Source organism: Lagopus muta, chromosome 16 (genome assembly GCF_023343835.1).
Source record: "Lagopus muta isolate bLagMut1 chromosome 16, bLagMut1 primary, whole genome shotgun sequence".
In the NCBI taxonomy this organism is placed as follows: domain Eukaryota; kingdom Metazoa; phylum Chordata; class Aves; order Galliformes; family Phasianidae; genus Lagopus; species Lagopus muta.
The window spans coordinates 10,318,314-10,331,429 of record NC_064448.1 but is presented as its reverse complement, the minus strand read 5'-3'; the positions used below and the strand labels follow the sequence as shown (position 1 = coordinate 10,331,429).

General features: G+C 47.8%; 1 protein-coding gene across 2 annotated transcripts in view; it reads left to right on the top strand.

Annotated features, from left to right (window-relative positions):
• The window catches only part of TOX2 (TOX high mobility group box family member 2), a 113,008-nt gene that overhangs the window by 39,074 nt on the left and 60,818 nt on the right, over positions 1 to 13,116 (top strand). For both annotated transcript variants that reach the window (XM_048963543.1, XM_048963544.1), the window contains exon 2: positions 3,760 to 3,825. In XM_048963543.1, coding sequence (XP_048819500.1) covers positions 3,760 to 3,825 — 66 coding nt within the window. The remainder of the gene's footprint in view (positions 1 to 3,759; positions 3,826 to 13,116) is intronic.

The window sequence follows — 13,116 nt, the reverse complement described above, 5'->3', positions numbered from 1 at the left end:
AGGTTGGGGAGTCACCATCCCTGGCAGTGTTCAGGACCCGTGGAGATGTGGCACTGAGGGCCGTGGTCATGGACATGGTGGGATGGGTTGGGGTTAGACTAGATGATTCTAGAGGCCTCTTCCAACCTTAATGAATCTATGATTCTGTGATGTTCTCTATTTGCTCTCTGTGACATGCTGAAGACATGGAGACCCAGCTGTGAAAGGTGCTGTCCCAGTGCACCCAGCTTGGCGATAAGAGTGTCATGGCTGAGAGAGGACCTGCATCTGCATCCTGCACGAGGAGCAAAGTGGAGGGCAGTGCTTGTGTCTCTGAGCAGTAGGGATTGCTGGGAGCATCCCATTCCTTCTTCACTGGGCATTAAGTAGGTCGGTGATGGTGGCTTTTGGTTACTGCTACATTTGCATTAATAGTTCACTTTCTAAAAGCTCCAGTTGACTTGCAGATAGGATGGACCGACTTAGTACTGCCACCACCAAATGTTAAGCTTCAAAAAAAGAAGGGAAAAGGTAACAACAAAAATTTAAACAAGAAGTTTGGGAATTTTTTTGAGGTCTTGCAGGTGTCGCCAAAGCCACTCCTCCAAGATATTTCTTACAAACCTGAAAGCTGGCGTTCCCATCGCAGCTCACAGCTCTTGGGAAATAAAGGGATGTGATAAGGTTCGTAATGACGCTACACAAGTTGGCAGTGCCAGCCATGAACACGTAGCACGTTCCCCAGCCTTGGCAGGGCTGTGTGTCCTTCCAGCAGGTCCCTCCCTGTGAACAAACATTTACTCCGTGTGTTTGCTCAGAGCCGATCCTGCAGCATGCTTGCCCTGGGGCTGCCCCAGCTCACTGCATGTGCCTCTTGTTTTTCTCACATCTTATTAACATGTGCCCTGCGTGACCCCTGGGCTTGTCTACAGCTCTGACAATGCTGTGGGGCCTGGAGAAGCCCCTGTGTGCAGCATGACATTGGGTCATAGTGTGATGTTGGGTCATGGCGTGACATTGGATCGCAGCGCATCATCCCCACTGCTCCGGGTCCCAGCTCTGGCTGTGTGGGCTTCAGACTCATGGGCCTCAAACGCAGAGCACTCAGAGCTCCCTCTGCTCGTTGGCAGTCCATGCAGGAGAGCTGAGGATTAGCCACAGCCACCAGTTTGCTCAATGGGCTGCTTCTGTTAACAGAAGAACAGCAAAAATGAAGTCAATGCAAAAGAGCAAGGGCGTGATTAAGACAGCAGCACAAGAGCAGACTCCTTGTGACTTAGCAAGGACCTGAAAAAGGTAACCGCTACTCCACACACATGCATCGTTCAGCATGGGTGTGATGAATCTGGGGTCAGAGTGCAGAATGGCTGCACCTGGAGCATGGTGAATGGGGAGGAAATGTTTGGAACCAATGGGACATATTAAAATGATGCAGAGCTCTTGAGATCCTTTTTTGTGGATGCCCCATCCCTGGAGGCATTCAAGGCCAGGCTGGATGTGGCTCTGGGCAGCCTCGTCTGGTGGTTGGCAGCCCTGCACACAGCAGGGGGTTGGAACTGGATGAGCACTGTGCTCCTTTTCAACCCAGGGCATTCTATGATTCTATGAAAATGCCCATTTCTGCTGTAAATCATTGTGAAATGATGGGGCTGATTTTTCTGAAGTGTGTTCTGTAGCAAATCGATAATGAGAAGTGGGAGAGCACATTGCTCATCTGCTCCACCTGTCTGCTGGGTACGTGGCAACTATCTAGTTGAGAAAGATATTCTGATGGGAGAATTTCTAATAAATTTGTTTGCACCTTCATAACCTGGGAGATATGGAACAAAAATCAGCACCGGGGAACTTTCAAAGTTCCAGTGGTATTTCAAACCTTGATTTTCAGTCTCACTGCTCAGGGTGGCAATGAGAGCCACCATAATTTTGAAGGAAGGATTCACTACCATTATTATGAAGGCACAAAGGGCAGAAGGAGGTGTGGAATGGAGGTAGGAATAGTAAAAGCCATAAAAAAAACAACATCTGAGAAATAGAATGGGATGGAGAAAGAAGAGCTCTCCCCCTGCCCTGGCAGCCTGCAGTGGAAGACGCCTTGTCCATCGCTTTCCCCATTCCAAAGAGATGAACTCCCCACAGCCGATGCTGCTGCCGTGCTGTCAGTGCTGAGCCTTTCCACCACCTTGTGCCACCTCCATTGCAGACACAGCCTGCTCCACTTGGGCTGGCAGAGGGTTTTTAGGCTGCAGAGCTGATTGAGTCTGCACACCAGGAAAGCCGTCAGCTCCAGCTGGGAGCGCGTTAGCAGCAGCGGCTGTGCTGGCAATCATTTTACACACGGAGGGAAATTCCATTCAGTGTGTCTTTCTTCTGGAATTGCTGCTGGTCCTGGAAAGCCCTTAGGGATTCTGGTGCTTGCTGCATCCTGCTGCTCCTTCCCCACCGAGGGGTCATAGGGAATCCCGCACACGTGTGGGGATCCCCCTCCATCCCACTGCAGTTGCTGTTAGTTGGTGAATCGCTGTAATTTTTCTGCTTTTAATTGGTTTTCTGTGCTGTCCCAGAGGAGGGTTCAGCAATTAGAGGTGTCTGTGCACTCTGATGCCACGCAGGGCTTTGCTAACTCTGCAGACTCTAATAGCTAATTCAGCAGCACTCGGAGAAATGGAAGTGTAATTAATAGCCTGCGCAAAAGCCTTCACCTGGCTTTATTTAGATTACTCTTTTATTGGCCTTAATGTGGCCCGTTTCTGTTAAGGCATAACTGGTTGTCAGCCTCATACTGGAGAGCAAAGGGACGAGTACAGGGTGAACAATCTGCAATTCATCATCCGGTTGTAAGGGCAAGAGGGCTGGCTCTTCCCCTTGTTAAGTGCACGGTGTCATTCACAGTTCTACCTCCATCCTTGTCTCAGGAGTGTTTTACAGCATATCCCATTTTATTGCCATAATTAATTTGTGAACTTCACCTCCAGAACTGCTCCAGCCACACTCTGAGTCAATTCTAGATGGCATTTTTCCTTCATTTGGAGCCAGAGCAAGTGATGAGCTGTAGATAATTAACGAGAAGAGTTTTGCAGCTCTCTGTGGTGGTTTAGCATCAAATGGCTGGATCTAGCAGCTCAGAACCAGGTGAAGGCAGGCATGCTTGCAGCAGCCATGGGAACACACCGTACTCAGGGTGCTCTTGGATCCCCATTCACAGAGATGCAGTCCCAGCAGGCAGGAGGGGATGAGGAGTAGGAGAGGAAGTATGTCATCTTGTACATGGAGTTTGCATAGAACACCAAACTGCGAGGATGGTAATTGGGCTTGGGGTAGAACCCCCTGTGCACATCCTGTGTCTGCTTGGGGATAAAGGGATACATGGGTGTCTGGAAGAGGACTGAAGGTGACCTGCCTGTCTTGGAAATTTCCACTGCTGGAAGTTGTCTTTTCATAGTTCACTGATGGTGTAGTGGGAATTTTAGGCAGAACTTCATTTCAGCGCTGCTTGCTGCTGGGTGAATCTGTGAATTTGCACAGCTTCGCACAGTTTTGGTTTATTAATTTGAATTGGAGTGACTCATTCTTTCACTTTGCTGAATTATCATAACCATGCTATGTTACCACATCCCATTGCAATATCAGTGATGTTCGTGAGCTCATACACGCTCAGAAGTACAGGAGGACCAGCCCAGGATTTCATTCTGCAAATCTTGGCTCTGGAAAGAGCCAGGAAAGCACATAACCCTGGCACACAGATGGCATTTCTCTAACTCTAACTTTCTTTTGCCATTCTAGTTTGATGGGGAGAACATGTACATGGGAATGAACGACAATACCCAGGAGTTTCTGTCTGCAAATCAGGTAAGTGTTGTTGGGGTTGGGTGGGTTGTGTGTGCAGGGTGGGGGAGGCTTCCCAGGAGATGGAGGCCATGCAGAGCTTGAGTGTTGGGAGACCTCCAGGAATCCCTGCTCCTGGGACAGCAGAAGGGTGCGCAGAGGAGGTCAGCATCCTTCAGCCTAAATGGAGGTGCAGCAGGTGTTTCTAGAGGTGAGGTTTCTGAGCACTGTGTGTAGAGTGGGTGCCTCTCTCTGCCCCCACACAGAGCATTTCCTGCAGCTGAATAGGTTGACAGTGAGCTGGCTTGGGGAGAAGAGAGGAGTCAAAGGTTTCCTGTTCTGGAGCTATGAACCCTCGTGGAGAGGATCAGAATAGAGCTGTTCATGTCTCACAGCGGCCTTTGTGGACTCATAGAGCAGGAATGGCTCTTCAGTGAACCCTGAATGTGTGTAGATGAACACAGACGTATAGGCACATGCCTAGGTCTTGCTGGGAGGGGAGAACTTCAGCACGTGCCTACCTGTCCTAACTGGGAGGTCAGAGGTGGTTCTACTTGTGTTCTTCTCTGATCCTTGGCATGAAGCTTCTCACCAAAAGGGAAAACACAAGTTTGTCACTAATATTCTAATCTAATCCCTCACTTTGGGATTGAGTTGAGCCACTTTGTTGTTTTGCCACAGCTGTGTGCAGCGCAGACTGTGATGAGTCCACTGTGAACTCAGTGCAGTGCAAGGCCATGAAAGACAGCTGGGTGAAGATTTCCATCTATCCCCAAATGCTGCTGGAGCTGCATAGGGTGAGATGTCAGTTGCTGCCAGGGTTGGGAGTTGCCTTTTTTAGCAATTTATAGCAATATAGCATTGCTATAAATTAGGAGACTGGTGAATATCTAACTTGGGTACCTATGATGAAAAAAAACATCTGTATATCAAACAGGAAGAAAACCTGTTGTTCATCCTCCTAGAGTGTGAGACCACACAGGTGGAGGGTTGTCCTTGTGCAAGAAGTATTTCCAAGAGTGGGGAAGGAGCTGCAAACTTTGCACTCTAAGGTGATTCAGCTGTTCAAACACATGTCAACCAACCCAGGCACTGCTTGTGGTAGCACAGGTTGAGTAAAGGCAGAAGGGAATAGGGTGGCCCCAGGGTGCTCCAAGTTGGGGTTGAGCTTCATCCCACCCTGCGCTGCCCAGAGCATCTGGACAGGTGATGGCACCATCAGAAACGAGCAGCAGCTTCTTTACAAAGCAATTAATAAACTTAATTAAGGTTACTCTCCATTCTGCTTTTCCCTCCTCTGGATTATGCCCTGGGTTCAGCTGTGGGTGATTGGTGACTGTGTGTCTGGGACTGCTTTGTGCCCCAAGGTGGGGAGCATCGTGGTGGGGAGTTCAGGAACCTCTCGTGCTCCTTCTGAGGCTTCTCCCATCATCACCATCAGTTCACATCCCCTGTGTATGCTCACATCAGTGCCTGTTTAGCACTGAGCACTTCATAGCACTGGTCATGGCTTTATTCCTAATAATACAGCGCCTCTAATGAAATGAGGAACCCAGATGTTTTTCACTGTTTGCTCAACCTGCTGGAACCTGAATGAGTATGTTAAACAGCAGGAGAGCATTTTCACAGCCCCATTTGAGAGGCAGCTAAATCATCAGCCTCTGGATGCCCACACAACACACGTGGGACAGTGCTTGGTCCACAGCACTCGTGGGGATAAAGACATGTCCTGCACACTAATCACAGGAGCCTGCACACCGTAATTGATGGATATGATGTTTTTCCCCTTGTCGTGGTCCTGAGCTGCTTGGTCACAATGTGCACCATTAGGCACGGCCACCACAGATGGAGCTTTACCAGGGCTGGATGTTCACACTGCTCTGGGTTATAGGGACTTGCCTTTTGCTTCTGGGTCTGTAGTTTGCATTTTCTGGTGATTTTTCTTTCATAATATATAGGGAGAGTTAGATGGAAAGCAGAATTCAGTTTACCATGTCTCCTCCCATTTAAATAGCTCCTGTCTATCACAGTAATGCTTTACATTTCTCATCTAGAGACACAGCAACTGCTTAAGCTCTGGAGCCATCCCCTCCCATCACACAGATAAGATTATTCTCATTTTGCCACTGCAGAGCCTGTAGTTAGGGCAGCTCTGGTGCTGAGCAGTCCCTGGAAAGCATTGTGAAGCTGCAGCATCCTGGCATCAGCTTCTCACAGCCACTTCCACAGTCTTCATCCTAAGGAGCCTCTCATGGCAGGGGGGGAAGGCATGATGGCTCCCCTCTCCTTCTTCTCCTGCAGTGCCGACCTGCTAACTTGTATGAACAAACTGCCATGAGCATTGCAAAGCCAGCTGATCTGCTTTCCTCTTAATCTTCTTCTATGTGATTGCTTGCGTGCTGTACTCCACGTTTCTTGTTTTCATCCCCAAAGGGGTTTGTCTCAGCTGAGAGCTAAATGCAGAAATGCAGGAGCCTAAAACACAATGAGAACACTGACAGATCCGTACCTGCGCCAGCACAGGCTGCTTGGGGAAAATAATTCCTCTTGTTCCATCAAATAGCAGGGACATTTGACCCCAGAAATGAGTCAAATGTGAAATGTAACTCAACCCCCAGCAGGAGCCGGAGCATAAATGCAAGCTGACATCTGATCAAACAGTCGTGGACATCTGACCCCCGAGATGAGTGAGGGATCTGTCATGTCTCCTGAATCAGCAGAGCATCATTCCTCACCCCTGCCCATTTTCAGTCTTTCCTTCCCCACCTCCAAACAAAGACAAGGAAAAATCCCAAGAAAAGCACAGAACCACAACCAGGCCACGTATCATGAAAGAAATGCAACAGTGCTGTTAAAAGAAACAAAAACACCTGCAAAGTCAGTAAGGGAAGGCATTCATGGAGTCCTTTCTGATGGGGAAAGTAACTACAAATGGGGCAGAATCTGCAGTTGGGTGGGAGTGGGTGGGTTTGGCTTTGAGATGTGTGGATCCCATGAATGCTGTCATGCTGATAGGTACATTTGCCAGATTTCTGCTCTTTCCATCACCTTTCTCTGCTCCTGGGTCAGTGGGTGCTTCAAAGGAGCAAAGAGCTCATTACTTACCACTGGGCACTTTTGATCTTAATCCCAGGAGCTTTCTGCGCACGCCTTGTTCCAGCTGAGCAGCACTCTGGTTTCTATACCGACAAGTTAATTTGTGCAACTCCTTGTGCAAACACTGTTACACACCAGTGTCATTTATTCAAGGATGCTTTGCCATAAGCAGCTCCTTCCCTTTGTGGCTGAGAGCACAGCAAGGACCCCGCTGCTGTGTCTGTGGGTGTTTAACATATTCTCATTAATTTTGACACGATATTTTTATGTGGCATAAGGGAAAGCTGGGGTTTCTCTTGTTGTATGCAAGTCAGCAGGAGCACAGCTGAATAAGTGCACTGGGGGAAATGGAGTTAAGAAGGGTTAGATTTGTCATACACACACATACACATCTGTTTTCAGATGTGTCCCTTTACAAATGCTAGCACGAGTTCACACATGCCTGCCCATTCCTGCACGCATGAAATCCATCTGCACACGTATGTGTGCTTGGATGTGGATAAATCAACATTTATCTATTGTGTCTATTGCCCTTTATCTGTTTATCTCCATACATCTTCAAGCTGGGGTCTGTATCAGCCATAATAGATACAGTGAGTCGCTGATCTGCTGGGTCAAATGGTCAGGGCTCCTTGATCAGCCGTCAGGATGCATTACAGCAGGGCCTCCGGTGGGGCTTGAATTACAACTTGCATTTGACTCATTTCTGGGGTCAAAACGTCCCTCTTATTTGACCAAATGACAGAAATTGTATAATTTGTATATATCCCTGAGCCATATGTGCTCTGAGTGCCACTCTAATGTGTTTTATAAAGGCATAGCTGTCTTGGTGACTTATTTAAAATGGGATTTTGAAGTAGTGTTCTTGCCATTTAATGTCCTCATTCAGGGTTACACAAGGTTTATCAAATAATAAATAACATTTAGAACATTCGTTTTAGCATAACAATGGGTTTGCTAGTTATAAGGAACTAGACGTCACAATAAAGCTGTGTTTGGTAAATAAGCAATAATGTAGAAAGCAACTGATGGCATAATTAGAAATTAATGACAGCATGGGAAGCCTCCAGTACCTTCCTGGCGTGCCGCGAGTGCTGAGACGAGACAGAGCTCCTCCTGGCAGGCTCTGCTATAAAACATGCCATCAAACCTTGTCACAATCCTGGCAGACACGCCACACTCCCACCTCCCAGGCCTCCCACCCAGCTCAGCTGAATCGTGGAGAAATAGCAACAGTTGGTAAAATAAAACCAGTCTCCGGTTGCTGAGGGCGAGCATCAGTGGTCTGGTCCATGGTGGGCAGCGTGCAGCCTGAAGCACGCATTGCGAGGCGGTCAGGAGCCACCGCCTGGGAGGGCAGTTAGGGGCTGCTGATGAAGGCACTGCATCCTTCCCTAGCGCCTGCTGCTTTCCTTGGTGGTTGGGCTAGATAATCTTAGTGATCTTTCCCATCCTTAATGATTCTGTGGTTCCTCCCGGAGCTGGAAGGCAGGACCAATGTGGGCATTTTTCCCTTGTGTTTTGCCTCCATCACTGACTTTGGTGAGGATGCTCCATTGCTGGCAGCGCGGTTGTTGGGAGATAATGTGTGCTTGTGTTGTTTTGTCCCTCGCCTCCCAGGACATGTGAATTTGGAGGAATTTTCAGCTATTTGTCCCCATTGCCTGAGGCTCATAGTTGCAGCATGTTGTTCATGGTGACCACCGTTGCTGCTCAGACCTGGCTTTCCTCCAGAAGGAAGGCTGGGAGGTTACCACACAGGTGGCTGAGCAGGGCCGTAGGCAACTCTTCCCTTGACTCATCCCACTAAAGACTACACAGCCTGGTGGTGGAGGAAAGCTCAGAGCCCACCGTGGTGTGGCTGTAATTTCCACTCTGGTCCCTGGATGAACTTTTGGAGTTGATGACCCTTATGGATCCCTTCCAACTTGGGAGCTTCAACAGGTTGCCCAGAGAGGCTGTGGATGCCCCGTCCTTGGAGGTGTTCAAGGCCAGGTTGGATGGGGCTCTGGGCAGCCTGGTTTAGCATTAAACGAGGAGGTTGGTGGCCCTGCATGTGGCAGGGGGGTTGGAGCTTCATGATCCTTGAAGTCCCTTCCAACCCTGTCCATTCTGTGATTCTGTGATTCTATGCTTCTAAGGAGTGTGATTGGTCTTTGCATCTGAAAAAAAACACAAGTTTGTTTTAAACTGGAGGAGATAGGTCTCAGGGTCTTTGTAATCTCTTTATCTTGGCTGTATATTGATCACTGCAGCAGATGATGGTCAGATGATGGTCAGTGTTAGAGAAAATCACTGATGTCAAAGAAGGGACTCTGGCCCCCAGGCATGGAGAGCTGTGATGCTCCTACCGGTATCATGCACCTTGCCTTGTATGCGACTTTCTTGCCTATATATGCATGTATGTCTCTCTCTATGTATAACACATGTATATGTATATCTAAAGATCCCTGGTGAAGAGAAGTGAGCTCTGTGCGGATTTGAAGTTGAAAGGAAGGACTGAACTGTGCTGGCAGTGTGGTGGAAGTCGTAGTGTGCACTGCAGCAGTACCAAGATTTTACTTCTTTTCTGCTGCTCTTAAAGCAGTGCTGTGCCATTTCAGATGTTGTGCTAGAGAATAAAAAATAGAGAGAAGACATTGATAGATATTAAATGCCTTTTTTGGCAGACAATTCAAGAGAAATCTCATGTACTATTTTAGAATGAACAGTAGAGTGTTACATGTCATTTATTACAATCAGCAGCTAATGGAAACCCTTCCAGACGGGGTTTTGAAGGTGAGCACAACTATAGCTGATGATCCAGGCTCGTGAATTTTGTATGAACTCTTATGAGACAGTGAAATTTTTGAAAAGTGAAGTCAGGAAGCAATTCCTATAACTTCATCTTAGCAACCAAAGCTTCCATTGCTGGTGTAGTGCTTGGATAGTACAATAATAAAAAAATGCATGGGTGTTACAAAGCAACATCATCTTCAACCCTTGTTCTCCAAGAACTCCTAAGTTGTTAGCAGTAGGGTGTTTGAAAAACATCGCAGAGTGAAAAACTAATGGGACTGAGCAGTTCTGAGACCAAGTGAATCATCTTTGTTTCTTATGCATTTACACTTGGGGGGGGGGGGGGGGGGGGGGAAAGCATCTTATACAGCTGACGAGATCTGTTAGGTGGTGTGGAAAGCGTTTTGTAGGGAGAGAAAACTCTGAGGTCGTGGTGGTGATTGAAAGTTTCTTCTCAGAAAGAGGAGTCGGGCAGTGGCACAGCTGCCCAGGGATGTGGCGGAGTCACCGTCCCTGGAGGTATTGAAGAAAGATGGAAATGTGGCACTTGGTTTACTGATGGTGATGGTTGGATTTGATCTTAGAGGTCTTTTTCAGCCTTAAGGATCCTGTGATTCTGTGATTCCAAGCATCTGGTCAGGCTAAGTCATGCTGGAGGAGACCTGCTGGGATGTGGTGTGGCTCCCATGGCGTAAGGAGCACATGGGCTGGCTGTCCAGCAATGCTGATGAGCTGGTAAAGCCAGCTGACAGCTAATAAAATAGCAGCAAAATATAGAGGAAGATGGTACGCAGCCAACAACTTTTATCACTTTATCAAAGAGTTCCCACTGCGCTCCGTGCCACTGGGAGTGAGTGCACGTGGTGCCTGCAGAGCTGCTGCCTTTGATGCAAACTGGGGGGGAACCTGGGCAGCCCCGAGGGGAGCAGCTCATGCTTCGGAACCCCCAGCATCGCATTGGTATGATGTTGTGTGTGCTGAAAAACCTCTATTCCTGCTCCTCTGGTCAGCCACTGCTCTTGAGAGCCGAATTACTGCTGTGAAGCCATGTGATGGCTTCCGTGGGGCTACCGTGCTCGCTCGCAGTTGCTGAGCTCTGATTGCATCGTCATTTCTAAGCTGTGACAAGCAAGATGTTCTGCTGTGCCCTGTTGGGGGTTGGTTTTGGCTCCTGCTCTTGAATGCAGAGATTTGTTTGCTTCTGATGTGGACCTCTGGGGAGTGGCTTTGGGAAATGGTGTCTATTTGGGGAACTGTAGCATCGTGGGCTGCAGAAATACTGAAAAAATTCCAGGTCTTGTGCTCTTGGGATTTCCTTTCCCAAGTGATGGATTACTTCTCCTGGCCCATCAGATCCTGTTTTTGGGTCTGCAGCCACTGCGGGGCGATTAGCTGGGGAACTGCTTGCTTCCAGCAGGAAAATGTTGCTTGCCACTTCAGAGTTTGGATGGAGGCCTGTGCAAACAGGAAGGCACCTCTGTGGCCACAGGACGAGCCTTCTGCTCCCCAAGGGTGTGGGGGTGCCTGGGTGTGTGCAGGGTGGGCTCAGCCCCAGAGCTGCTCTTCCACAACCCTGGCTTGAGGTTGTGGAGCAAGCACAGCGCTGCTCACACCGGGTTCACGTGTTTGCTCCAAAATCTATGTGCTCGTTGGGCAGGAAAGCAGACCTGAGAGTTTGTCCATCTGAAAGGTGATGGCATAAAAAGTGGCACAGCTGAGCCAGAGCACTGCGTTCAGCTCGCCTGCCCATCACAGCATCACGGCTCTGCTCGCTGGCCACCAGTGACACTGCTCTCATGGGCAGCAGCCCCTGAGATTCGTCTCAGACCAGGAAATTCATCAGCAGTCACCAGAAGTGTCTGTGCTCATGCTGTGTGCTCAGGTCTATACATCTGTGTACACTGTAAAGGGCAAAATATGACTTGGCTTTTATTACTTTAATTAAAACATGAGTGAAGGGTATGAGATTCATATTAAACTGTATTTTCCAGGCTGCTGTGTGAAGGGCTAACTGATCTGATTACCATGAAGATTACAAACTATCAAAGTGAAAAAGAGCCTTTTGCAAGTATTTCATATTAAACCTTCAAACATAACACTTTAAGAATAATTATGGTTGTATTACGGGAAAATGATTCATGAATTCTGAATAAATATAAGACCCTTAAAGGGAAATGTTCCAAGACCACAGTTTTCTTTCCAATCTGATGAAATTTAGTACCATTTTGCAGCTGTAGAATAAAATGAAAAAAATATATATATGTACATAGGCTGTATTGAATATATGTCAGACTAAACTAATGAGATTTTTTTCATCAACTCTGAGCACGCACACACAAATGGAACAGCCATTCTCATTTTCTGTAATAGAAAGCAGCGAGGAGAAGGGAGAAAGGATCTCACTGCTCACAAGCCTTTATTCTATCTTGATTGTTAAATAATATATTTTAAGTTCTCGTGGCCTGACTGCAGAATGTTTGAACTGACGTTAATGGGGACAGGAGAGAAAAGAGGCAGCTAAAGGGAAAAAAAAGTGAGGAAGGGCCAGGACTGGGGATTTTATTGGTATTCCCAGTGGGCTGTAATAAAGATACTTTTCACACAATACAGTGAATGTTTACAGCAGACAATTTAGTTTCCTTCCAACAATTATGAGAGAAATTGAATCTCAGGAAATGTTAGTTTTCCCTAAAATTAGACATAACAATAAAGATAGCCCTGCAAGTTTATTAAGGAGGGAAGAAAAGAAAAGCCATCAGTCTCTGGAAGACAATTTAGCGAATTTATTTTAAGAATTCCAGCTAACTTCCAAAGCAAACACACAGCTATGCAGCAGAGCCTCGTGCTGGGCACTGCCATTTTCCCAGGCTCCAGCAATCCCCAGCACAGCCTGGAAGCAAGCAGCCACTGGGTGCCCATTTCCACCACGGACCTGGCTGGTGCAGGAGCTGCACTGCACCCAGTCGGGAGGCGTTTGCTCCCCTGAGCGCTGAAAGCTGCATGGTTTTGCATGAATATCTGCATGCCTTCTTGCAGGTGCTGTCAGCTTTGATGCGTGTGCAAATGTGATGTTTCTGCACAAACGCTCTGCGTGCAGATCCGTGGGTTTGCTAACATGAAGGACCAGCTGGGAAAACGCTGCAGTCAGCTTTTAAGGTTTTCCTGAGAAAATCGGTCATGAAATGTCAAGAGAAGAAATGAAGGGAGGGGATGGGAATTATTGGGCGCCCAAACGTCGCTTCAGGAGCGAATTCATTGTGCTCACAGAGCAACGCTGGGGGTGAAAAGGGGAAAGCCCTCTGTGAAATGCAGAATATTCTGCATCTCTTTGAGCTGCTCGTACTTGGGTGCTAAGTTTTTGAAACACTGCACTGCCATTGGAAGATGCCATGCAATCCCTCTGCTGGCTCTGTTTTCCTGACCTCTGCATCAAGGGTCTGT